The sequence below is a fragment of the Myotis brandtii genome, unplaced genomic scaffold (genome assembly GCF_000412655.1).
Source record: "Myotis brandtii unplaced genomic scaffold, ASM41265v1 scaffold187, whole genome shotgun sequence".
In the NCBI taxonomy this organism is placed as follows: Eukaryota; Metazoa; Chordata; class Mammalia; order Chiroptera; family Vespertilionidae; genus Myotis; species Myotis brandtii.
In genome coordinates, this window is record NW_005356944.1 from 6,426,007 (window position 1) to 6,453,580 (window position 27,574).

The 27,574-nt window shown below is 39.7% G+C and overlaps 1 protein-coding gene across 1 annotated transcript in view; it reads left to right on the forward strand.

Annotated features, from left to right (window-relative positions):
* The window catches only part of TRIM44 (tripartite motif containing 44), a gene marked incomplete at its 5' end in the record, with an annotated part of 93,803 nt that continues 66,229 nt past the window's right edge, over window positions 1-27,574 (forward strand). The window contains 2 exons of the mRNA XM_005864505.1: window positions 1-441; window positions 14,798-14,875. Coding sequence (XP_005864567.1) covers window positions 1-441; window positions 14,798-14,875 — 519 coding nt within the window. The remainder of the gene's footprint in view (window positions 442-14,797; window positions 14,876-27,574) is intronic.

The window sequence follows — 27,574 nt, forward strand, 5'->3', positions numbered from 1 at the left end:
GGGGAAGGCGCGGGGCAGGCCGGGGCGCAGGCCCAGGTGGAGGAGGCAGGCGACCTAGAGAGCGAGGCGGGGGAGGAGAGCGAGTCCCGGGAAATCAGTGACTCGGAAGAAGAGAGCGAGACGGAGGAGGAGAGCGAGGAAGAGAGCGAGGGCGACAGTGAGGAAGACATGGAGGACGAGCAAGAGAGCGAGGCGGAGGAAGACAACCACGAAGATGGAGAGTCGGAGGCGGAGGGGGAAACTGAGGCAGAGAGCGAATTTGACCCAGAGATAGAAATGGAGGCGGAGAGAGTGGCCCAGAGGAGGTGCCCGGACCACGGGCTCGACTTGAGCACCTACTGCCAGGAAGATAAGCAGCTCATCTGTGTCCTGTGTCCGGTCATCGGGGCCCACCAGGGCCACCAGCTCTCCACCCTGGACGAAGCCTTCGAAGAGCTACGAGTAAGTATTGGGTCTTCAGGGCGGAGGCCGAGAGGTCAGGGCGCCTGGGTTTCAACGCAGGTGGTGTCGCTGAGGCCACATTCGCTTTGATCACGTCCCTGCAACGTTGTCTCTTCCGCTTGTTGGGAGCAGTTGGGAGCTCAGTCACCCTTTGGGTGGAACTCCATAGGGAATCAGGTGAAAGTTCTGGACTCCGACCCGAGAGAAACGCATGTCCTCACAACATCTAGTAGACAGTTTCTGGAAGATTGGAAGGCTCTGGCCTCCGGATCCCAGATAAAAAGCACGTCTTGGGGAGATTGGACCCCACTTAAGCCTGTTCCCGCAGCATCACCCTTGTTGAGATGGGTGCCTTGACTTAGGGCTCTTGAGTTTTGCCAAATGAATCCTAGCAAGTAGTGTCCACACCGCCCAGGGTTGGGGTTTTGATAATCACTTCGTGTGTGCCCTGAGTTCCTTTTAGGTTCTTCATGTTTGATACTTGTTTGGAAGAGAGGATGAAAGGGTGGAGGCAACATTGGGATGGGAATGGGGGGGTCTTCAGTCCTCCATCTTTTGTAAGAAGGCCTTGCTGATCCCCTAGAATAGTGTTTGGAAAGTAGTGGACATTACTAAATATTTGTTGAATGAATGAATTTGCAAATGACTTTCCTTTTATTTATAGTGTGATGTATACAATCGATGAAACTACGGGCATTAACCAGGGAGGAATGTTTGAATGGAGTGATCAGTTTATTGATTGACTGATTGATTGATTGATTGATTTGAGAGAGAGACAGAAGAAGGGAGGGGGGAGAGAAACATCAATTTGTTGTTCCACTTATTCACCCACTCATTGGTTGATGTATGTGCCCTAACTGGAGATGGAACTCAAAACCATGATGTATCCAGCGACACACTGACCAACTGAGCTACTCTGCCAGGGCTGGAGTGATCAGTTTATTAAGTGATCAGTTCATTAGTGAATGTTGTCATCTTTGATGACTTTTAATTCCATAAGTCACATTGCTGGCACTGAGATACATACTCTATAATGAAAATCCTTGCATTAAAATTTTCCTTTTTTTTTAATGGAAAATACACACTCAAAATGTGTAAAAATATATGCACAGTCTGTCAAGTAATGTTAAAGTGATTAAGATAGAATATTAGCAGTGTTAAAGCCCTGTAGTGTTAAAGCCCTGTGCCCTTTTCCAGTTATAACCATTTCCCACTTAGTAACCATTATCCTGACTTTTACAGTGATAATTTCCTTGCTTATTTTTTATACTTTTACCACATATGTATGCATTCCTGAACTTACTTAACTTGGCACAGTTGGTATAATATGTCATTGTGTTTAAGATTCATCTAGCAGGTGGCTGTGATTTGTTCATTTTCAGTGTCGTATATAATTTCATTTTATGGATATGCCACAACTTACCTATTCTGTCAATAATAAACATTTGAGCCCAGCTGGCATGGCTCAGTGGTTGAGCATCAACCTATGAACCAGGAGGTCACGGTTGGATTCCCAGTCAGGGCACATGCCCGGGTGGTGGGGGTGGATCCCCATTGTGGGGTGAGCATCTCTCATCGTTGATGTTTCTATCTCTCTCTCTCTCCCTCTCCCTTCCTCTCAGAAATCAATAAAAATGTATTTTAAAAATAATTACAATGAACATTTAATTTCCAAATTCTGGAGCTTCTGGCCATCATAAATATTGGTATAAACAATCTTGTTCATGTCTCCCAGCACACATCTGCATACATTTAAGTGAAATATAAACCTAAGACTGTGATTGCTGGGGCATAGACTATGAATATCTATATATATAAAAGCCTAAGTGACTGTTAGACCGGTAGCTATGACACACACTGACCACCAGGGGGCAAACACTCAATGCATAGACATGAAAACATGGAACAGACTGATGGGGGGATCCCTCGGCCTGCCTGTGCCCTCTTGCAATCCGGGACCCTTCAGAGGATGCTAGGCTGCTGGTTTCGGCCCGATCCCTGCAGGCCAGGACAAGGGACCCCACTGGTGCACGAATACATGCACCGGGCCTCTAGTCTTTAACATTACTAGATGCTGCCAAATAGTTTCCAAAGTGGTTGTACCAATTTGCATTGCCATGAAGAGTGCTTGAGAGATCTTGCTCTGTATCCTCAGGAACAGTTGCTATTACAGAATTTTTAATTTTTGTCAATCTTGTGGATATGTAATATCTTCTTGTGGTTTAAATTTGCATTCCTCTGATCACTGATGACTGAATATCTTGTATTTCTTCTTTTGAAGTGCCCATTCAGGTCCTTTCTATTGGTTTATCTATCTTTTTCTCATTAATTTATAGAAGTTTTACATATTTATTTCTTACTCCTTTGTTGTTTATATATATGGGTTGCAAGTATCTTCTTATATACTCTGTTTTCTCTTTTTCTTTTTAAAATTTTGTGCCTTGAATGAAGTTCTTTATTTTAATGTAATAGAATTTTCATCAATAATTTTCTTTATTGTTAGTGCTTTTTGTGCTTTGTTCAACTTAGTATTGATTTTTGTGTAGTGGAGGTAGGGGCTCAATTTCATTCTCCTCTCCCACATACAGATAGCCAGCTGCTCTAGCAGTATTTATTGAAAAACCTATCCTTTCTACACTGATCTGCTATGCCACTTGTCATTTATAAAGTGCCCAAATGTGTGTGAATGTGTTTCTTGGCCTTTTTATTCTGTACTATTGATCTATTAGTATGTCGGTGTGTGAACAACAAGTTTTCTCAGTTATTATCACTTTGAAACATGTGTTAATATGTGGTAGAGCAAGTTCTTCCACTTTGTTCTTCTTGGAGAGTGTCTTATCCAGTCTGGCCATTTACATTTCTTAGACTCATACTATAAAGTTATATAAAATAAGCCTGCAGGATGTTTTCTGTATCGTATTTAATTTATAAACCAAATACATGAAGAATTAATATCATAACAACAAGAAGTTTTCTAATCTATTTATTTAGGTGTTTTTATTGCCTTACAATAAAGTTTTATAATTTTTTTCTGAAAGATCTTTTACGTCATTGTGAAAAATATTCCTGGTTACTTACAATTTTACAGTATTGTAAAAAATGTTTTTAATTTTTGTTTTCTAATTGTTTGTATATAGGAGTATGATTAACTTTTACATATGGATTTTTATATTAAGGTATCTTCTTAAATTCCTTTACATATTATAGTAATTAATCTATAGGTTCATTCTACCTAGATGATAATGTTATTTGCAAAGAGGGACAGTTTTTGTTTCTTTTTAATCCTTATACCTGTTGTTGTTTTTCTTGCCTTACTGCCTCGGATAAGACCTGAAGTATAATGTTTAATATAAGTGATAGTGGTTATTCTGGCTTTGTTCCTAATTGAGGGATGATTTACAACATTTCACAAATAATGTGATAGTAGTTTGTTTTTTTGTTTACATATATATTTTATCAGATTAAGAAATCTCCCTTCTATCCTAATTTATTAAAGAGTTTTCTTTAATACTGAATGGACTCTAAGTTTTATCAAATACTTTTTCTGTATCTATTAGGGTATACATGTGATTTTACACTTACTATGTTAATGTGATTAATTACATTAACTGATTTACTATTAAATTTAAAAATCAGTGATATATTTACATGTCTCAAAAGCCTATCTTTCACCTTTGCCCCTTTCACCTGGTTTCCCACTTGCATTAAAATTTTTTGCTTTATCTTTCAAGTGCTTCTTTTAGCAAATACAGGTATAGGCATATATATGGTCTCATTTCCATCCCTTTGTGTCATTATTATTATATTGTATAATTAGAGCAACCTTGTATTTCTAGGGCAAACCCAACTTGGTCATGATGAAGTGTCCTTACATTTTTGAGTTTGGTTTATTAATAATTTGTGTAGGTTTTTAATTTATATTTATGGGAGAAATTTACTCATAAGTTTCTTTTACTGTCCTCATGAGATTTTACTATCAAGGTTATGTTGGCTTCATAATATGAATTAAGTTGTTTGCTTCTCACATGTTTTCTTTTTCTTTCTCTTTTAATGCTCTGGAAGTGTTTGTATAAAATTGGAATATTTTTTCCTAGAATGATTGGTAGTTGGCTACTCTGCAGTCTATGGGTTTGAGTCCTGTTATATTAAACGACCATGGAAGCCTTCTGGACTTGAAAAGACAGAGGGTTTGGGGGAGGAGTGAGAGGGAGAGAAGGAGGACAGGAGAAAGAATTTTGTTTTGTTTTGTATAGTATTTTTGGCTATGATTCTATTTAATGGTTATAGTTTTGCCCAAGTTGTCTATTTTCCTTAAGTCAATTTTAATGTTTTTTCCCAAAAGTTGTTTATTTTATCTAAATTTCCAAATGTATTAGTATAAATATGTGAATCATATTCTATTATCTTTTGTTCATACTACAGCTATCCTCTTTATTCCTTTAAGAATAAAGTAAGCGTGTTCATTTATAATCGGTGATGTTTTCAGTAGGTGAAGACTTTTTAGGTCTCTGTTATTGTTTTTGATGGTGTTTTTCTTGTTCCTTTATTTCTTTTTGTTCATTATGTTTGATAGCATAGCTTCTCATGGCCTTTAAAAAATTATTTGTTGGGATTTCCCATGTCTTGGCATGAAACTGTATTTGAAGGAGGATTTCAGTTTGCTTCCACTAAAGCTTGAAAGTATAACTTATTTAGAATCTCCTTAAACTAAGTTGCTTGAGACCAAATTTTCAGGAAGTGTCTTCCAAAGTTTACAGCCTCTTGAAGAATTTTCTTTCATCCCAACCCAAGCCACCCCCTCAACCCATTTTGTTCAGCTCCAAGGCAACACTCCCCACAGTCCCCTTTGGAGGGTCAGGTAGTGACAAGTTCCCTTTGGTTTGCCTTTACTCTGGGGCTTTACTCTTTGGCAGGGGTGGGGAGATTCCAGATCTGATGGAAAGGGTCTTCTTTAAATGTCCCAAATGCCATAGGCTTTGCTTTCAGTTACCTTCTGCTCACCTGCCTAACTTTCGACTCCTAATCAAATAAATGCTCAGCACAGTTTCTTTCAACCTGTTAATGTTCCGAGTTCAAAAGCTGCTTACTGTACTCTGCTTATCTTAACATTGGAACAGTATTACTAACAAAACTATAGACTTTATTAGAATTTCACCAATTTTTGCTCTGATGACTTCTGTACCAGGATCCTATGGCCACAAAGAATGGATAGCACAAAACCTTTAGTCTTGATATGTGGAGTAAAGATTAGAATGGGACGAGAGAAACACAGAACTCTGGCCCTGGTGTGTTTTTGTCTTTGGCGTGTGTGTATCAGTATGACTGGGATCAAGTCAGTATGGCATTGGGAAGAAATCAGCATTGATGCCCTTTTCAGATATCAAAAATGAATCAAGAATTAAAAAATAAAACCAACCAACCAAACATAATTCTCCAAATATACTAAAGGCTCAATCCATAATTTATGGCAAATAACCATATGGGCAGCGACTCTGATGTACATTATAATGTGCTAGATTATTCTTGTTGAACATTTAATTATAAAACTCACTTCAGATGTGTTTAGCTAGTTTTTTTGGCAGGTAGCAGAGTAATCTGCTTTTAACTTAAATAGACTATTAGAGAAAAACATTCATTGTAATATGTTGAAACTATAGCATATAGTTAACTTAGTGTCAAAGACTGATATTTTTAAGTTAATTTTATTTATTTCAATAATTTTTGAGTACTATGGTGAGATGTATGAACTATTAAGAATAATAATAAGTGGTTCCTGACATCAGAAAGCTTATACATAGTCTTATAGGAAAGATACAAACAGTATGTTATGTGGACTCAGAGAAATTAATTTCTGCTGGAGGCATGGAATCAGCAAAGATTTCTTGGAGGTGATGGTGTTGGAGGTGCTCCTTAAAAGATAGGATTTTACTAGTAAATACAGACTATTAGGTAAACTTCTTCTGTGTTCCCATAACAACAGCTGGTACACATTTATTGTAGCACTAAATGCGGTATACTGTCAATGTCATTTCCATGTCTCTTTCCTGTGTGGTTATAAACTCTGCTAGGTTAGGGCAATGTATGGTACATTTATGCTATGAAGTATAATCTCATCTAGTTCCAGGGCATCAAAGAGACAGTATTACATATGATTTAGTATATAAATATTTACATTAAGTTCAGTTGCATCTAAAATAATGAAAAAATTTGGAAAAATCCAAAATAACAGCAACTCAAACAAGATAGATATTTATTTCTCTCTTGTGTAAAAGAGATGGAGACAGTCTAAAGCTGGTAGGGAGGAACGACGAGGTTATGAAGAATCTAGGCTTTTTCCAGCTCCGCTTTGCCATCCTTATGATGTAATGGACCAGGATGACTGCTGCGGGACCAGCCAGCACATTTAAGTTCAGGATAGCAGGCATAGGAAAGTGAAGAAGGGCACTCCCTTCTATTTTAAGAGAAGCCCCAGAAGTTGCACACATTGCTGCTGATGTTTCGTTGGCCAGAATTCAGTACCATGGACTTATCTAGTTGCAAGAGGAGCTGGGAAATAATCTTTCTCCAGGCCACAGTGTATCTAGCTAAAAGCTGTGGTCTGTTACTAAGGAGTGGGAGAATGAATATGAATGACCCAGCAGTCTTGTTTTAGTTGGCTACTTTGCAGTCTATGGGTTTGAGTCCTATTCTGATACTTATTAGCTGTGTCATGTTGGATAATTCACTTAGCCTCTTGGAGTCTTGGTTTCCTCATATGTAACTTGGGTATCAAAATTGTTTCTCTTCATTGGGTTATATAGTGAGGAACAATCAAGATCATACACGTGAAGAGCACAGTGCCTGTGATATAATAAGCCCTCGGCAGTTGGTGGCTCTTATTCTTACTACTGTTACAGAGCCATCTGAGGTTCTATTCTGAGTTCAATGCCAGACCAGTTAGTCTGGCAGCAGCAGAAGTTTTGGATACTGAGTTTCTTTGGGTGAAAGCTATTCAGCCCCCTCTCCTTATGCTCCTTCTGCCTTCTCTACTGTGGTGGGCAGATAGGCTGGTGAAAAACTTGTCTTCAGAGAAGAGGCTCCTGTATATTTCGGTGTCCTGCTGGTGCCTTATGCACTAGCTAACCAAAACACAGCTGGTAAGCCTAATTTTAGGTTCACAAGTCTTGCTGGTTGTCCTCTTTAAATTCTGTTTTACATTCTGAACTGTTGGAAATTTTTATAGAAGCAGAGGGGAGGCAGGGGCAATATTCCCTTTACTTTCTGGTTAGAAAATAGCCTCCATTTTCTTTCAGTAGGCAATTATGGGGAGGAATGTTATAGGCATCCCTACTGTTCTCCACTCTGTATTTTGGGTCTGTGTGAACCCTGGCAGGATGTAACCTGTGTTGAGTGGTAAACTCTGATTTAATGTGTGTGAAGAATGAAAATGCTAACCTTCAACTGAGGTTATAAAACTAAGAGTCAGGAAACTCTTGTCTGCTGTTGAATTTTGAGATTCCAGAGATGAGAATCTATATATATAAAAGCCGAAGTGATCGTTATGACTAGTCGATGAACGATGGGTCAACCAGTCGCTATGACACACACTGACCACTAGGGGGTAGACGCTCAATGCAGGAGCTGCCCCCTGGTGGTCAGTGCACTCCCACGGCCAACCTCCCATAGCCAGCCAACCTTCCTCAGTCCCTCCCCCCTCCCACCCCCGCTGGCCACCCCAATTTCCCCGGATCGGGACTGGGTGAGAAGGCCCTGATCGGCCCCAATTGCCGGCCAGGCCAAGAGACCCCACCTGTGCACGATTTTGTGCACTGGGCCTCTAGTAGTAATAATAACAGTTATTGAGTGGTTTTAGGTCAGGTGTTTTTCATTTATTTTTTCAGTTGATCTCAATAAAATTCCCACAGTCAGCTGTGTTATTATGATTCTTATTTACAAATAAGGAAATTGATACTCAAAGAGGTTGAGATTTGCAGATGGTCACTTAGCTAATAAGTGGAAGGACCAGGATATGGATCTAGGTCTGATCCCAAAGTACATGTTCTTTCCACCATCCCATTTTGCCTCTATTCTTACTTAGTTATTTCGACTTACATTTAACCTCTCTAAATGGTACACACACTCTCCTGACATATGAAGGCATTTAATATGTACACACTTTTTGAATATTCTAAAACTAGTCTTTCCCTTCTATCTGAAATTTTCTTCCTGGAAATTTTATAGAGTATTTTGACTAGTAATAGGTTGTTTTATTTTTTTAAAATATGGTACCAACACAAGGATAGAAAAAAACAAAACAGGCAGCCAGTATTCTTTCTGAACTCAGCATCCTCTGAATCTTTGTAATATTGATTCAATACTTAGGAGCCATTTGAGGATATTTAAGTGACTTACAGTTACATTTCTACTGACACAAGACTTTTCTTTTGGTGCCCAGATGGTTATTGGCACTCGACTGACTCCCATAATAGTACAGAGACTGGTTGTCAAGAAATAATTCTTGTTCTTATGCCATGTTTACCTACCATATTGCAACTTTGTTTCTGCCCCTTGCCCATTTTCAAAGGATGTTTACATTAGAATGAGCTATTTTATTTCTGTATTTTGGGGTGAATGGATAGACAAGTGTTGAGATATTCTGAACCTCTATGAAGAAAGACATCTCAACTTTCTTGGTGTTCAAACAAGGACCCTTAAAGGTAAAACAAACAAAAAACCCTTCAGAGAGAGCTGCTTCCAGGGATAGCAACTTCAGATGTCTACAGGGAGGAGAAAAGTAATGTAAATGAGAGAAGCAAGCCAGGGTAACCATGACAAATTGGAGAGAGCTGGCCTGGGCTGAAGTGATAGTTGCTATTCAGCTTCAGCTAATTGCTGCTATGTGGGAATGGGAGCCCAGTACAATCATACCTTTGATTTTCAAAAGAAGCTAGAACGTTTTATTGTTATGTAATATCTCCTGATTTTTAAATTAGCAACTAATTTAAAAATTCCCATTATACTGTGTGGGACAACACTCTAAAGACCTAAAAAGTTCTGTAGGCTGCAGGCTGCATACTAGTATACATAGGTTCTGATTTGTCCCTTTTCCCTCATTTACAGGTGGAGAAACAGAAACCCAGAGATATAAAATGACTCATTCAGACTCACACAGCAGTTAGTGGAGGAACCAGGAATAGAACCTGGATCTCCTTTCTCTTTGTGCAATATTCTTTTCACTCTGGGAAGGTTAAACTTTTGGGGGACTCTGAGGAAAGCTAAATCCTTTCCCTAGGAAAGTGCATGTACATTTCACATTTTGCATACAGTTTGGGGGATTTCAAACTGCCTGCAATCCATACATGAACACCAGGTAAAGAACTCTCTCTCTTACCTGCTGGTTCATATGTTTTCAGTGCAGAGGGAATGGGTCCCAGTATTTATACTTGGGCAAACCCATGGAGAGAAGCACTCCAAGAAGCTGTATGTCTGTCCTTCCTTCTCTCCTCCCTTCCCTTTGTAGACTTACATTTAGGTAAGTCTAAGACTCTTCCTACTACTATTCCTGATACTGGTCCCTCAAATCATTGCTTTTCTAGTTCTTTATGTACATAGATACATCACCCATAGAAAATAAGAGTTTTGTAAAAAAACGAATATAGCTTTTTGCAAATTAATTCAACATTATGTCTTGTCTTGTATCCAAGTACATACAGATTACTTTATTTTGATTTGCTATATCATATTTTATAATTGGTTAATTATGTAATTTATTTAGCCACCCACTATTTTTAACTTTTATCTTCACCCAAGGATATTTTTTCATTGCTTTTCAGAGAGAGGGAAAGACAGAGAAATATCAATGTGAGAAAACCCCATGGATTAGTTGCATCCTGCAGGAGCCCCAACCAGGGCCTGGGTTGGGAAGCCTGCAACTTCCGGTCAAGGGAGGTACGTGCCCTTGACAGGAATCGAACCCGGGACCCTTCAGTCTGCAGGCCTACACTCTATCCACTGAGCCAGTCCGGCTAGGGCAAGTCACCCACTATTGATGGATACTTAGAATGTTTTCAGTATTATAAACAGTGCTGCAATAAATACTTTTGTGCATGCCTTCTAGACACATGTGCTAGTGTTTCTCAAGAGGTGAAAGAGAGAAATGGATTTGCTAGGCATTTGACTTCAGAGTAGTTTTATCATTTTATATCAGCAACATATGAAAGTCCCGTTAACCCAGAGCCCCACATCACTTGATATTATCAAACCAAAACTTTTTTCAGTATAATGGATGAGACATGTTAAGTAATTTGAGCTTTTAAAAACATCTTTTCATATGTTTATTAGCCATTTGACATTTCTATAATGTTCATACCCTTTGTTGGGATTTCTTTGGGGCTCATTTGTCTTTTTCTTATTTATAGGAATCCCTTATGTATTTTCTTGTGTACTCTTGATGCCAAATTCTTCGGTTGTATTTTTAATCTTTCTCATTTGGATCTTTCTGATCCTGGTTTTGTTGTTTCCTAGCTCTATAATTTTGGGAACATCGTTTGACTTCCACAGAACTATTTTCCTCCATTATGAAGTGAGAATACACTAGGAAGTAGTGTTACCTTGAAATGCCAATGAAGGAGTGTGTGCAGTTTGGGGGTTCCTGCAGGCATTTATTATTTCCACCAGTCATTTTCTCAAATATTAAGTGAGAATATACTACTTTTTAGATTTAGTGTGAAATACCAATAGAAAATCATATGAAAGTGCTTTGGAGAGTAAAGAATAAAGTATTTTTGTTTTTTCTTGGTGTTATGACTCATCCCTAGGAGCTGGCTTTTGTGAAGCATCCCACGTCTCTACAGATTTGATCAAACTCGAAGGGTAGGGTGGGTGTCACAACATAGCACTTGTCTCTTTTATTCCACACTCTTGTAGGGGAGGAAGGAGGTGCATAAACAAGATATGCTCACATTGAATTCCATGTTCTTGGAATGCATTGTGTGGGATGGAGGTGAAGAAGAGCAGTATCAGGAGAATTTGACTTCTTTGCCTCTCACAGTGCCTGCCCCAAGAGTTGACATAGTAGAATCTGCCCATTTATGGAACTAAATGTCTACAAGGTTAGAATTATCTTGCCTTTAGTTACTATTCTGGTCTTCTCAGCTTGAACACAGGTTTCAGAGGCAGCTGTTCTATTCCACCAGGGAAGGGAAGTATGAGGATACAATCCCCTGTTCCCATTCCCTTTTGTCTGATGACTGTCCTTTGCAAACAAACAATTAACTAAAACATGATACCACCCTGGGGCACTCATACTCAAAAAACACCTTAGACCTAGACAACCCTCTGCCCCTGCCCTATGCCTCATGCTTTAGAAGACCCTTCTTTGGCCATGTTCATCGCCTTCTAGACCACTCTCCAAATACCAAGGATCTAGGAATTACCTGATGAATTACATTGAGCCTACTTCCAGGACCTGCAGAGCCTCTTTCTAAATTCATCCTCCCGAAGATGGATCAAGCCATTAGACCCCGCCCCTGATATGTGCTTTCCAAGGTCAGGGTGGTCAAGGGCAACTACTTGAGAGGGATGTTCCCAGAACTTAAGTGTACTAGTTTGAATGTGTTTAGGCTTTGTAAGGAAAGGGCTTCAGGAAAGGACTGGGGTGTGGAAAGAGAAGGATGGTGGATTGGGGGGCCAGGGTCCTCCATTTGTACTCTAGTCCAGCCCTGCAGTTGTCAGGAAGAGGTCTGCCCAGAGGAGCCTCTTTCTTCTGACCAACTGCTTATGTTATGGGTTAAAAAATGCCACAGGGGAAGGTTTTTTCACCACCCAGTTAGAGACCTCTTATAGCTGGCTCAATATAGACCCCAATTGAGCTTTGAGACTAATCCTCAAAGAGAGTGGGGTGGGGAGGTGGAATGGTGGATCTCCTGAAGGGAGAGTCTCTGTGCCTCCCCTCTCTGTCCCCTGGGCAGGCAGTGCTGCTGATGCTTTGTTAAAAGGAGAAAGGATTCTGCTGACACACTGTCTTTTTATGAAAGAAGGCTAAGGGTTCCCTTATCTCTCCACACAAGGCACATCTGCCTGCAAACAGGCTGTCTGCTTCTTAGGGATTCCTTCATCCTTCCGTTTGCTTTCTGAATCTTTTAAGGCACAGTTTCACACATTCCTGTCTGTGCTCTAGAGCCAGGGGGAAAGTCATAATATATCAGGGTTCTTGCTGAGGAGCTTAAAATGGACTCTGGCAGCTGGGATGTGAGAGAAGAGAGCTTTCCAGGGACAAGTGACCTGCTTGTTCAGCCAGTGAGAAACAGGTTAGAGGAATGGTATCACCAGACAGGCTTTATTGTCTGATCATCTCATAAAAGCAAGATTGTGTCTGGCAACTTAACCCATTTTTAAGTTCTTTGTGTCTCACCCACTCCCTGGTATGTGACCTCCAGATTCCTTTCCCAGTTGCCTACTGTGATACCACAGAAGTGGAAGATTTAAATTGGTGAAGAAATTTGGAGAGTTGTAAATCGTCATTTTAAACATACATATTATTAAATTTTAGAACCACAGCTAAAATGGGAATGTCAACGAAGGTGTGTTTGGAGCGTACATCTAAAGTGGGTATCTGCCTTAGTCATGTTACATCAGATTGTTTCTATATAGGTTTGGGAGAGAAAGGAGGTTAAATGGGGAAAAAAAATTTAGGCTGTAGTCTATTTTAATCTATATGATGGGTTCTTACGAGGTGCTTATTTCCTGTTTTGGAGGAATTGGAGTTGGTTCTGCATATTTGGCAAATATCACTGATTCAGAGGACAATTTTAAGAAACAGATATTTATAGTGTTTGTTTATATTGTACTTCTTTATTTTTCCCCCTGCTCCATAAAAATGGTAACCATTTTACTTTTTCATGGTTCCTTTTAGTCACTAGTAAAATGAGGGTGATGATTCTACCCTATACCTTAGAGGAGCTGAGATTAGAAAATAAAACTAATTCATGTGGTTTTAGATCGTGCTGCATACATGTATTATTATTGGGACATTCATGTCTTAAGCTTGTATGTTCATTCTCTTATTCAGCAGATATTTTTAAATACCTTCTTGATGCTGGGCACACATACAGAGATAAAAAATGTGGTGCTTACTCTTAAGGAATTTAAAACATTGTGAGGGAGACAGACAATAATAATAAAAGTCTCATACATCTATTGCATTTACCATGTGTCAGGCCCTGTTCTAAGCACCTTGATATATATTAGCTAATTTAATCTTACTAGAACCTTTATGAAATAGATATTGTGTTTAACTTAATGTTACAGATTAGAGAGAGGCTAAGTTACTTGCCTAAGGTCACACACTAGTGCTGGAATTGGGACTTGAATTTTTGGCTCTAGAATCTCTACTAGTATGCTCTAAATCTGTGCTCACTAATACAGTAGTCACTAGCCATATATGGCTTTGGAGCACTCAAAATATGTCTAGTCCAAGTTGAATTGGGCTGTAAGTATGAAATACATCCTAGATTTCAAAGACCTAGTATGAAAAAAATATTTGAATACCTCATGTTGAAATTGCATGTTGCAATGATAATATTTTGGATATACTGAGTTAAATTAAATATATTAAACTTAATTTCACTTTATTTTTGTGGCTACTAGAAACTTAAAATTACATGCATGGCTTACATTACATTTTTATTGGAATAACAGTAATAGTAGTAGGTGACATTCATTGAGCACTTACTGTGTGCCACATGCTGTGCTAATACCTTTACAAACACTATTTCAATTAAGCCTCCAAATAGGAGGCTTCATTATCCCCATTTTATGGAAGGAGAAGAAGGTTTTGAGAAAGTAAGTAATTTGGCAGAGGTTAGTCAACTAGTTAATGGCAGACCCCAAATTTGAAACCATTTGTCTGACTAAAAAACCCGTACTCAACCAGCACACTGTAATACCATTTCCAATGATATCTCAGGGCATTTTCTTTGAGTTTGTTTTTCTAAGAATGTTAATATTACATACTTCTGTATTTAGTGTGTAGAAGTTCAAAATAAAAATCACTAGGTCATTAAATAGACATCTCAGAAGGAAATCTCTTTTGCAGAGCCCCAGCCCTAAGTGAACACTGGCACAATTGAGCACTGAGATGAAGCAGTGAGTCTGTACACATTGCATTTAATTTTCATTCCAGGCCACTGGGCAATTTATGTTCCGGCCCTCTTTATCCTTAAAGAAGAGGAAGAGGGGCAACGCGGCTCCCCCTAGTTGTTTCATTTTCTTGGCTGAGGAAAAAAATTGCTTTCCATTTCATTGTCCCATGAAATGCTGATTGTGTTCGAGAGAGCAACAAAATGCTGTTTAATGACCCGACTTTTCTTTTTTCTAGAGCAAAGACTCAGGCGGATTAAAGGCGGCAATGATAGAATTGGTGGAAAGGTTAAAGTTCAAGAGCTCAGACCCTAAAGTAAGTATTGTTTGGAATTTATTGAATATTGGTACCCCAAGTATGGGTATCTCCCACTTTTTGGAAGTTCACTTTATGCTACTTTGCTTTTTATGAAAGACCTGCATTAGTACCTGTTTTCACTAACTGAAAGAAATCTGGAGAGAATTTTCACTTCTATCGCTTTTATGAAGAAAAGCGAAAATAGCCTTTAGCCTTTGTTTTGCAAGGAGCTGTTAGAGGCAGCACAACCCTGAGGAGCAAGTGGCCCTGCCAAGCTCCTTCCTGAAGTTACACTCAGCATCTCAGTATCAGCCTCTATAGCTTTGACTGTGTCTGTGAGCATCTGTGTTTTATCTCCATTTATTTTGTGCATCCGTTAGCAAGATGTGTCCTAAGATATCAGAAAAGCCTCAGAGAGCTCCTAAGGGTGTTTCATTTAGCATAAAACTGGTAATTAAGCATATTTAGCATGATTTGGTACGTGATATTTTGGGGTCTGGAAACCCTAAAAATATTTCCCATATAAATGAATGGTAAATGTGTCTTTGCTTTACACCATTTCAGCTTACAAAAGTTTCATAGGAATAGGGAAACCTGTATTTCATTCTCCTTCAGCTAAGTTCGAGGGTTGTTAACAGTCATCTATCAGAACACTGCATCAAGCCCAGCCAGCATGGCTCAGGAGTTGAGCATCGACTTATGAACCCAGTCGGGCACATGTCCATGTTATAAGTTCGATCCCCAGTGTGGAGTGTGTAGGAGGCAGCTGGTCAATGATTCTCTCTCATCATTGATGTTTCTATCTCTCTCACCCTCTCCCTTTCTTTCTGAAATCAATAAAAATATATTTGAGAGAGAGAAAAAAAAGAACACTGCATCAAGATTTAATTAAGCCTGCCCATCAAAAGCAGTGTGCTAATATGCCTAGAGATAAGTCATCTATTTTCCCTTTCTGTACTTTCTGGCTTACTAGTACAACACATAATCATTAATTGTTTTTCCTGAACTGCAGACAAGTGCATTTTTAATTTTCCTTTACCAGGCCTTTGAGACTATTGTCCTCTGTGTCCATTAAATTCAGCCAAAGGCATCTGAGATACTGATCAGCTTAATGCTGGGGACTGGAACAGGCTCCAGACCCATCCAGTTGGTGTTCAGCATTAGCATTTTGTCTCTCCCCAACTTACAGGAGCCAGCTGTCATTTCAAATGCTTTTGTCCTCATGACCTGGAGTCTGGTCTGGGAAATGGTTTAAACTTCCCAGCTTTCTTTGCAAGATGCTGGGACTATAGGATTGATATTCTGGGAGATGCCATACCAGGGTGGGGGTGAACTGGGAACTGAACATGCTGGAGGGATTATGACTAACACAGCCTCTCTTCTCCTGCCCAGATACTTACTGTAGCACACTACCTGATAGGGGTGCCAGCTGGCTCAGCCTGAGAGTCAGAGCCGCTCACAGTTAAATTGGGAAAGGAGCATGACTGTTTGACTTTTCACATCTCCTTTTCTTCTTTCATTTAAAGTTATTTATAAGTGGAATAAGACTAGCATTTCTTGAACACATACTGAGTAAGAGCCAGGCACTGTGCTAGGAGCCTTACATATTTTTTAAAATAATAATGGTAAAATCTATATAATGAAATTTACCTTTTTAACTGTTTTTAAGTATATAGTTCAGTGGCATTAAGTGCATTCACACTGTTGTGTGACTATCACTACCATCCATCTCCAGAACTCTATTATCTCAGACTGAAACTGTGCCCCTTAAACACTAACTCCTTATTCCACCTTCCCTCTTGTATACTTGTGATTACTTTAGCAACTCTATAAAGTAGTTTATTATTCCCATATTATTGAGAAGGACACGGAGGCTCAGACAGGTGGGGTCATTTGCCCCAAATCTAGTATAATTTAGAGCTGGATTCGAACTCTGACTCCAGGCCTGTGCTTTATCTTTTATATCATGCTGCAGACCAAGCCTTCATCTCCTTGCTACCATATGTTCACGTGTGCCTCTGTTTCCTACTCTGAAATACTATATGAAGCAGAGCCACAGAAAATGACAGTCTCTTCAAAAGTTGGCCACAGTAACCAATTACCTGATCATTTTCTCTTCATACAGCATTGAAAGTATTGGGATATTAGTAATTTTTTTTTGTCTTCTGGTGTGGTTAGGGTTCCAGGGATAACATTTATTAATTTTCTTAGGTCATTGTAAAAAAGATCCCTGGTGTAAGTAGTTTTCCTTTAGTGAAGATGAATAAATTATTAAAGACTACTGAAAGCTGCTTTTTTAAAGCAAGTTTCTCTGGTTTCTGGGACAACAGCTCTACTGTATGTTTTGTTTCTGCCACATCCACATGCTTTTAGGCAGTGAAGATGGAGAGGATATGTACAATTACACTGAGTGGCTTCTGTACGTGATGATGAATACAGGTAAAGTGCTTTGCGATCCTCTATGAATATCCATAATACTTCTGGTGGGAAAGTTGCCAGAGGTGAAAGAGTTGAGTGGTCCCATGAGAGCAACCATGGAAGCCTCAGGATTTTCCCATGATGCACCATAAGCTGAAGGGTATTTGTTAGGATCTCCCTTGATCTTGGATACGTTTATACACACTCACCTCACTTTTATCTTCTTTATCTGGCCATGGATTATTTTCCACCAACCAGTTTTATTTTTAAGCCTCCTTTTAGTCTGTCATATGCATATGCTATATCTACCTGGAGCCACTTGAAGAAGGACTACGTTAGTCTGCAGCGTGATATAATGATGGAATGACTGCCAGATCACAACGTGGGGGGTGGTGAAAAGTGAGGCACTTCAAACAGAATTTCTGCAACAAAGACAATTTCCCAGCAATAAATTGGTGTCTTCCAAGCAAACCCTTAGGTTTTTAGTCTGTTCTGTTTTCCCTTGGAGCCCCACCATCCCTTTTTAGAAGTTGGCCTGTTTAAGAAAGGCAGCATCTCTCAGGCTTTCTGACCTGTCATTTCCTGGTATAGCAGCTTTCCCTAGAAGCACTGATTGAGTCATGGAGCACTGAGCACTATCTCTACCCCACTTCCTCTGGAATTCCCTAAGCAGCACAAAGCTTGATTAGTCCAGACACTGAAGTCTCCTGGGACTGAGTTAACTTTTATCTGCAAATGTTGCCAGAGAGGAGTGAAGGATGCCTAGATTAACCATCTTTTAAAATTTAAAAATAGTATATACTTACAGATTAAAAACACAGATATCCATAAAGAAAAAGGAAAATGAATTTCCCCTGAGTTAACCACTTCAACAGTTTATTGCATAACCTACTAGACATTTCCATGTGGAAAAACACTTCTAACCTTTTTTAAAATTACACTTTACCTATAGTTTTATTATATAGAATATCTTAGACATTCTTCTTTGTCAATGATATAGACTTAATGAGATACCCCCTCTTTGCTTTTGGAGTAGTAGTTCTTCAACTTTAGTGTGCATGAACTCACCCCCCAGAGGACTTACTAAATACAGAGGGTTAAACTCAAACCCAGAGTGTCTGATTCAGTAGGCCTGAGTGACTGGAGACAGCTGGAACCTTGGCTATGTTCCTACTCTCTTATTTTGATTTGTTTCATTTTTTTTTTCACAAACAGCTGAAGACCCTTCATAAATAAGTTCAGCGATTTCAACTTTGAAAAATAATATGAAATACATAAAAATCCAGGCTTAAAAAACAAATAATTTGAGCCGAGGTGGCAAAGGAGTAGGGGATGGGGAGGGTAGGTGGACTGAAGAGTCAGCTCAGGATGCATGAGAGGACAGGATCCCTTTAAACAGACATGTCCAACAGAGAAACAGCAAAGCCAAAAAGAGGGAAAGGAGTTCTGGGCAGGATTTAAGAGGATGATCAAGGCCCAAGCCATGGTCCTGGAGTGGGCTGACTTATAAACCAGGGGAACAGCAGGAAATATCAAGTCCCTGACACTAGGGGTAAACCTGAGGACAGGAATCAGGGCCAGTGATGGCTGGTAAATAAGGCACAGGACAGAGGAAGTTGTGTGCATGCATGTGGCTATGGCAAGCCTTGTTTCAAAGGGAGCATTCCTCCAGAAATCTAGAACTTTGTATACAGTGGAAAGAGATTGTTTTTAATAACAATCAATGTTAGTTTAATTGGAAGTGGTCTTTTCAAAAATAAGACATCCTAATGTGTTTGACAGGATCCAGTTTGCAAACACCCTTTTCAGCCAAACTTTTCAGAAACATTTATTGCACAAAACAGGATTTTGTCTGTAGATTTCTTATAATTATGATAGATTTTAGGGAAATTAAAAGATATAATTAATCAGGGTGTGTGTGTGTGTGTGTGTGTCTGGATTTTTAAGAAATTTAAAATATTTTGAGTCCTTTACAGCTTTCCTTTGTAGTGACGAGGCAGTTATCTTTCATAGTTTCTCAGGAAACTGAAGCTTGGAAAACACATTGATTCCCTTCCTTCTCTCTGCCCAGTCTCTCAGAAAGCATTGCACCAAGAGCATAACATGTTAAACTCATTCAAACTAACCTCCTATTATGTAGTCAATAACAGCCACTTTCTCTATTATATACTGGTTGTTTTTATTTCCATCTAAGATATGCTGTTCGTTGTTTCCTAGAGCTAGCATGCTTGAAACAAACAGTTAAAAACACAGTTATGTATCTCAAATTCATACTAATCTTATTAGAAGTTATTCTTTTAAAAAGTGTCTTCAGCCTGGCTGGTGTGGCTCAGTGCTTGAACACTGACCTATGAACCAGGAGGTCACAGTTCGATTCCTGGTCAGGGCACATGCCTGGGTTGGAGGCTCAATCCCCTGAATGGGGCATTCAGGAGGCAGCCAATCAATGATTCTCATTATTGATGTTTCTATCTCTCTCTTCCTCTCCCTTCCTCTCTGCTATCAATAAAAATATATTTGGAAGAAAACCTGAACCAAGTGGTTCACATTATTTTGTCTCACTGGAGTGGTATTAAACATGGAATGTGGTTATACCAAGGCTGCCTAAAATATATCAGGTTTTTTTCCTTCTTATTTTCTCCAATTTCTAAAGGTGTTCACACTGAAGTGTGAAACCAAAGAGTTGTCTAGCAACATAGAATTAGTTTAGAGATCTGAGACTCATTTTCTTATTTTTATTTAGCATATATGTAGCATTTTATAATTGGAAGTAAACTTTACAATCCTTTTTAATAGCTGATATCATTGAAGTGGAACACAGCTCAGTTCTTCACTCTCCTGTGCTAATCAGACTTTATTAAAATGATAGATTTTGTATGTACAAATAGTAATGAAAATATGCAAAATCTAATTTGAATTCTTATTATTAGTGTCCTGTTATTCACCAGAGACAAGCCAGGCCTGTCCCTGCCCTGCCCCAAGACAGAAGCATTTACCGAGGCAGTGTTTATTCAACCAACTGAAGCAGAGAATTCAAGTGCCTCAGTTGATTACCAGGTTGATTCATTCAGAAGTGTTCCTTTGGTTGGAGAGTTATTATAACTATCGACCTATTTCTGTGCTTTTCATAAAATAGAAGTAAATAGTAATTTTGGAAGATGTGAATTGTGTTTATTTTGTATCTGTGTCTTCAAGCCCTTTTAGCATGGTACCTGGCACAAAGTAATTGATAGGCATTATCTTATTATAATAATTCTATGGAAAGAAATATCATTTTCCCTCTTTTATGGAAGAGCAATCCAAGGCTTACAGGGTTTAACTAGCTTGCCAGTAAGTGATGAGATAGGACTTAACTTCAGATTTCTCTTACTCCAGGTTCTTCCCCACTACACTAATGTTGAGCACATGGATGAGTAGCTATATATACATATAGCCTGTCATCTCTTGGCAAGGACTCCTTCATTGACTATTTTCCCCTCACATCCTTCTTTTGCCTCCCTTTACTGGATCCTGCATCCACACATAATCCTACAGTCCCAGGACTGAAAAATAGCTTTTTCCACCAGGCAATGTGGGGCAATTGCAAAGGAGCCATGGCAGCCCCAGAGTATTTAGCTCTGGCTACATGCAAAACTCAGACAAGTGCACCAGTAACTGCCCTTTATTGCTGGAGAACACCAAATGAGAAAAATACCTGTGCTTTCTCAGGCTCTATCTAGGCTCTGAGGCATGGAATCCACACAGAAGCAAATGTGGCCCCTTTCATCCTCTACAGACACATGGTCAGCAGCAAGAGGAGAAAGAAGCTATTTGTTGTTCTTCACCATTTCCCTGACTTTATCAAAACAAAACAACTTCCCCCTTCCTCCATCTCCCAGTTATGAAAGTAATACATGTCTCTATTAAAAAATGTGGAAAATACAGACAAGTTTAAAGAAGAAAATATCAGCCATTCTTCTGCTATCTGCAAACTTTTTATTTTTTATTTATTTATTTATTTTTTAAAATATATTTTATTGATTTTTTTACAGAGAGGAAGGGAGAGGGATAGAAAGTTAGAAACATCGATGAGAGAGAAACATCGATCAGCTGCCTCCTGCACAACCCCCACTGGGGATGTGCCCACAACCAAGGTACATGCCCTTGACCAGAATCGAACCTGGGACCCTTCAGTCTGCAGGCCGACGCTCTATCCACTGAGCCAAACTGGTCAGGGCGTATCTGCAAACTTTTTAAAAAAGTTTGTAAACTTTAAAAAAAAAAGCAGATTCTTGTGCCTCACACGGAGCACCTAGTTTGGTAGTTCTGAGCATATTTTTATTGTTTTTTTTTTAGAGAGAGAGAGAGAGAGAGAGAGAGAGAGAGAGAGAGAGAGAGAAAGGAACTGGGGGGCGGGGGAGAGAAAGATTGATGTCAGAGAAATATCAAACATTGATCAGTCGCCTCCCGTACATAACCAGATCGGGGATTGAATCTGCGACCTGAATGTATGCCCTGACTGGGAATTGAACCAGTGACCTTTTGGTACATGAGACAACCCTCAACCAACTGAGTTACACCAGCCAGGGCAGAGATCTGCTTTTTTAAAATGCAGCCTGGATTATTCTGATGCACATGGTGAATATATCACACTTTCAGACACACCTCTGAAAAAACTGGTTACTATTACGGTACTTTGTCAGATAGATAAATGTGCTTTGCCTTTCAGATAGAACTTGTTATATATACACATATATAACTATTATGTGTACACACACATATCGTTTGTATCCTACTTTTGTCACCTAATATCATTCCTTGTTAAGTACATACATTTTTATTATTTGAATCCACTTCCATTTTTGAGCCCCAATTTAGAAAACTAAAATTCTTAAGGCCACTCTGCCATTATTGCCAAGTGGAAATTTCACCTAATAAGGTATTTTTTGTTTTCTTTCTAATAATTAGATTCTGTGAGGGTCTTTGTATTTGTTTGTTTGTGGCAGGCATGATAGTGTCACAGTCTGAGGCACAGTAATAACTGAGTTAATGCAAAGTAAAATACAGCCATGCAGTCAGCTCCAAGCTGTCTGTTTCACAGCACCTATCCCCCCACTGGTCAGGGGGTCTCACATGGTGTGACTGAGTGAATAGATGTGGGGCTCAGTGGGAAGTCTAGGTCATCTTCTCCAATCCCCCCACTTTATAGACAAGGAACTGAGGTGCCAACAGAGTGAGGGTTCTTGCCCAAGGTTAGAGGCCTGGCGTTAGCTTCTGTCAGGGGAGGCAGTGTTGGAAGCTATTACAAGCTCCAGCTCTGGACTAGGATGTACTGGGACAGGCCCCTCCAGCACTGCCAGCTCTGAGATCTTGGGCAGATCCTTTACTTCAACTCTCCATTTCTCAGATTTTTTGTTTTTTGAACTGCAAAATAGAGTGTAACAGAACATACTTCATATGAGATCGTCCATTTAAAGTGCTTAGTACAATTTCCTGTGAAAGCTTTATGAACCACCACTGCTTCCAGAAGAAGGGCAAGAGCTCATGGGGGCAGCTTCCCCCCAATCCCATTGTTCAGGAAACCTAATCCTTGCAGAGGAACATAGTTTGATCAGTTAGCACTTCCCAGGATTAATGACACTTACAGATTGTAGATGTATGTATGTATGTATGTATGTATGTATGTATGTATTTTAAAGGGCTGTTGCTACCTCTTTGAATGATAATGATATGAAAATTGAGTTAAATCTTCACAGTTGGGACCCTTTGGTGTTGCTCCCTGGCTGACTGTTGACTCTGGGCCTTGCATGGCTGCCTTGCCTGAAGTTAGCTCAGTGCAGCTCTATTACCAGTTCACGTCAAGGCAATCTGCCTTGGGAGTGTGCAGCTGTGTGTCCATATATTCCCAATAGAAACAAGAAATCAATGCAAAGAAGCAATTATATTTATTATTTGGAGCAAACTCCCTAGATAGCAAAATTGCCCGGTGCCAAATTAAAAGAAATTAAGAGTCACAATAGAAATTGTGTCCCATTTAAGAGACATTAGGGGATATCTCCCCAGTTTAAAGTAAACACCACTGAGATTCTTGTTCCCTTTTTACTTCCCCCTTCCCTGCAGCTTTATCCTCTGGCTGTTCTCTTTCAGTTGGAGCCCCCTGAAGCACTGAGGAACTAGAATCCAGACATTTTAAAACTAGGGTGGACATGGTTTCTGAGCTGCCTGGTGGGTTGGAGTGTTGTTGGAAAGCAAAGCGATTGAGCTTTAAATGGCTTAATAAAATTAACACATTGTGATGTCCTTCTCCCCCTGCTCCAGCTCCTCTCTGCACTGATCGGAGACTTGATAATTTACTCTCTGCCAAAGCTTGAAGGGCTGATTGCATGGCCACCGTGAAGAGGGGAGTGGAGCTGTCAGGACTTCCCGATAGCAGCCACACTTCACATTTCTAGTGCGGGATTGTATTTGACATTTAATTTAGGGGCCTGGGTACCTATATGTAATCCTTCACTGTGATAATAGTGATAAAAATCACCCAGACTTTTATTTAAGGACCTACTTCTCCCCTTTCCCCCTCCTATCCTCTTTCCTGTTCAACCTTTCATTCAGCGAGGAAATGAAACTGAGGTTTGCTTAAGGAAAAAGGTGTTTTCTTTGATGTCTTAAGGCTAAAATTATACAGTGTAACTAAGGTCTGTATGTAGGTGCTTGTATGTATATATACAGTCTTCCCTCTGTATCCTCAGAGAATTGGTTCTGGGATCCTCACGGATACCAAAATTTGAGGATGCTCAAGTAAGTCTCTTATATAAGATGGTGTAGTATTTGCATATAGCCTACTCACATCCTCTGGTATACTTTAAATCAATTCTGGAGTATTTTAATACCTAGTACAGTATAAATGCTATGTAAATGTTATACCACACAGGCGTACTACCTCCTTTTATTGCACTTCTGCTTTATTGCACTTCACTGATGTGTTTATTTTTACTAATTGAAGACCCTCTACCAGCAAAAAGATTATGACTTTATTGCAATATTTGTGTGTGGGAGGAACAAGCTTTCCTCTACCCTCAAGGTTCTTCTGGCTGGTCTAATCATCAAATGAGACAGATTAGCAAGAGAAAATATCCAAATTTAATACATACATGAGTGAGTCAGAGACCCCACATGCAGGAAAGGTTCAGAGACAGAAAAGGGGGATTGAGGTGTATAAGACATTCTGAGCTAGGGATGAGGTAATGCACCTTGGGGGCTTCACCGGGTCTTTGCAGGAAGATTAGAAGAGCAGATGTTTAGTAAATAAAAGTTTTCCCTGTCATATAGGTGGGTGGAAAGGCTATCACTGATAATCTCTTACTATGGGCAAGGCCCCTAATTCAAGCTCTTCTAGGCAGTAAAGGAGGGGCAGAAGTTTCTCTTGAGCCTGAAACTAAAATTGTCTTTAGCGCAACACAATCTGCATACCACAGAGGCACATCTTGGGGTGATTCTTTCTGGACCCCCCACACTTGCTTTATTGCAGTAGTCTGGGACTGAACCCACAGTATGTCCAAGGTATGCTTCCATTATTTAGGAAATAATGACCAAACAAAGTCTGTACATGTTCAATACAGACACAACCATCATAGACGTTACATTGCTGCTGTGTAACATAGTACACACCAGCAGCAATGTAACATTATTTTCCAAATATTTTTGATCCCTGGTTGGTTAAATCTTTGGATAAAGAACTCTAGATACAGAAGGTCTACTGTAAAAATAAAATGTGAGAACCACACCTCTTATCTGATTGAGTCTGCATTTAGCCAAATGGCAAAATCCATCAAATCTCTGTGTCTGTGTAGAGAATTTTCATTCAACCCAGTGATCCAATTGATGACCATCCCCTTGTTGAATGGCTTTTGTTTATTTCTGTAGTAGGTGACATAGATCCTGTGATACCTTCTGACTTTTTAATTCAACCTGGTTAGATATTTTAAGACCCATTTAACAGAGGAAGAAACAAAGATTTAAGAGGTTGAATGACTTGTCCAAGGCCATAGGGCTAATGCAGCTGATATATTGCCTTTCTGTGATTGCTATAAAGAATTATTAGTAGTTATAGGAAGTTATTAACTTTTTACTTGTAGAAGATGTGTTGGGACTAGAATACCAATATAGAGTTTGTTCAGACTTTCAGTCAGGGGGACAATATTTTGAGTATGACATGATTTCCTTTACTTTTATGGTGAAAGAGCACAGGCATTGGAGTCAGATGACATGAGTCTCTATAATGACACTTATTTTCTGTATTACTTGATTTGTCTGAGCCTTCAGTTTCATCTATAAAATAGGACTAATCGTATTATATTTTTATTAATGGGTACTCTGAAAACAAACTTTTGCAGAGGAGATGAGGGTTAATGGTATCATGGCCTTTGGGGGCCTGAAAAGTATTTTAGCAACTGTAGTTAGTTAACAAGCCCTATGGTTGTTAAGTAAGCAGATTGTTAGCTTGCTTAAGGGGGTGTAATAGGGTTGCAGTCTTCCACAGAGAAGAAATACAGTAAGTCCTCACTTAACATCACTGACAGGTTCTGCAACTTTAAGAGAAATGACATATAGAGACCAGCTTTACCATAGGCTATTGGATATAAACAAGAGTTCAGTTTCTGTAGCATCTCAACAACATTATGATGAAATGGGATTGAACGAAATGACATCATTCAGGGACCTGCTGTATGAGAGAGGCAAGCTGTAAGGTTGAGGAGCTGACTGTATCTATCTACAGACTGTGTAGGTGCTGAGGAGCCGAATGCGACCCAGACTTCCTGTGAAGTAGACCATATCTGATCTTGTCAAACTAGAAAGGGTAGCCATTTCTCCCTGATAGCCTGTGGCCATTTACTGAAATTGAGATAAGGAGCTTCTGATTGACATCCTTACTCTTCAATTCCTGGGATATGTGGCAAAGTCCTTCCTGTGCTCCTTTGGGGGATCAGAATCTGCACTCCCAAGGGTGTAGTAGGCTGTCTTTCTCCTAGAAAGCTAATTGGGGCTCTCCCTCGGTGAGAGCTCAGTGGGTACCACATGAGAAGCACCCGATAGATGTTGACAGTTACTATCTGCATCAGTTCTGCTGATATTCCTATGTGCCCAGAGTCCTAAGTTCTTTCCATGTATTATTTTTGTGTAAATGTCACAAAATATCTATGAGAACAATAGTATTACCCCTGTTACAAATGAAGAAACTCTTCCCTTTCTGAGCTTCAGAAGCATAGTTAGCAGAGGCAGTCAGGACTCAACCCTCTTTTCTCTGCCACAGCAAACTATGAGCCTTACTGTTTTCTCTTTAGCAGAAAAGATTCAGAAACCATGAGACCTGTATGTCGGTGCCCTTTCCTGAGTATTCCTGGTGGTGGGCAGTCGTGTGGGTTTTGCAGGGAAGGTGTGGCTTTGCAGGGAAGGTGTTTGGGTAGACAATGGATTGGAAATGGAGGGGTGAGTCTTATTTTAAAATTAATTTAATCTTCAGTAGATAAAATAGCCTTTCTTTGTATATTCAACTCTGAGACACTTAAAGTAGCATAGTTCCTGTTTGTTTGGCCCTTGAAACTTTCAGGGTCAGCGTTCACCTCCCACTTCCTACACAATAATTCCTGAAGCAGAAGCTGTCTTTCTAGTTGATGCCCAGGTTAAAGTGAAAAGAAAGCAAGAAAACAAGGTGGATTAGACACTCTCACTCTTGTTTGTTACAGGTCCTGGGTTTCTCTGGAGACTCATTTTTCTACTTTCATGTTTCTACAGGGGAGTTACCCAGAATTTTTTTTTTCTGTTCACTCAGGAAAAGTGATGCTCAGAAGTTTGTGATTGCTTTCTTTATTGCCACCCTGGGGTCAGGCAGAGAGAGAAGCATCTTAAGAGCAAGCGATAGTATTGATTCAAGGGAGCCCAGCATCCCGTTGAGCTGTTCTCTGGTGCATCCAGTCAGTGCCATGACACTGGGTTACACATAAAGTTGTCATGACAATAAAGTCGTAGCAGCTGACAGCATGAACAAGCAGCCTTGGGAGGAGAGGATTCCTGGCAGTGATTCCATAGCCATAGTGGTTAGATCTCCATCTCTCGCACTAAGGGCTGCTTGTCAGTCTGCTGTGACTCCCTCTCTCTCAGCTGAGGACTCCCTTTCCACTTCACAGCTGATTAACAGATTCAATTCAAGTGTTTATTAGGATCTTTCAAATGCAAAGCCTCTAGGAAGCATAGTCCTGAGCCTCTGATGTTGTGTGTGCCCACACATATTTGCATGTATTATTTATGTGCGTGTGTGTGTGGGGG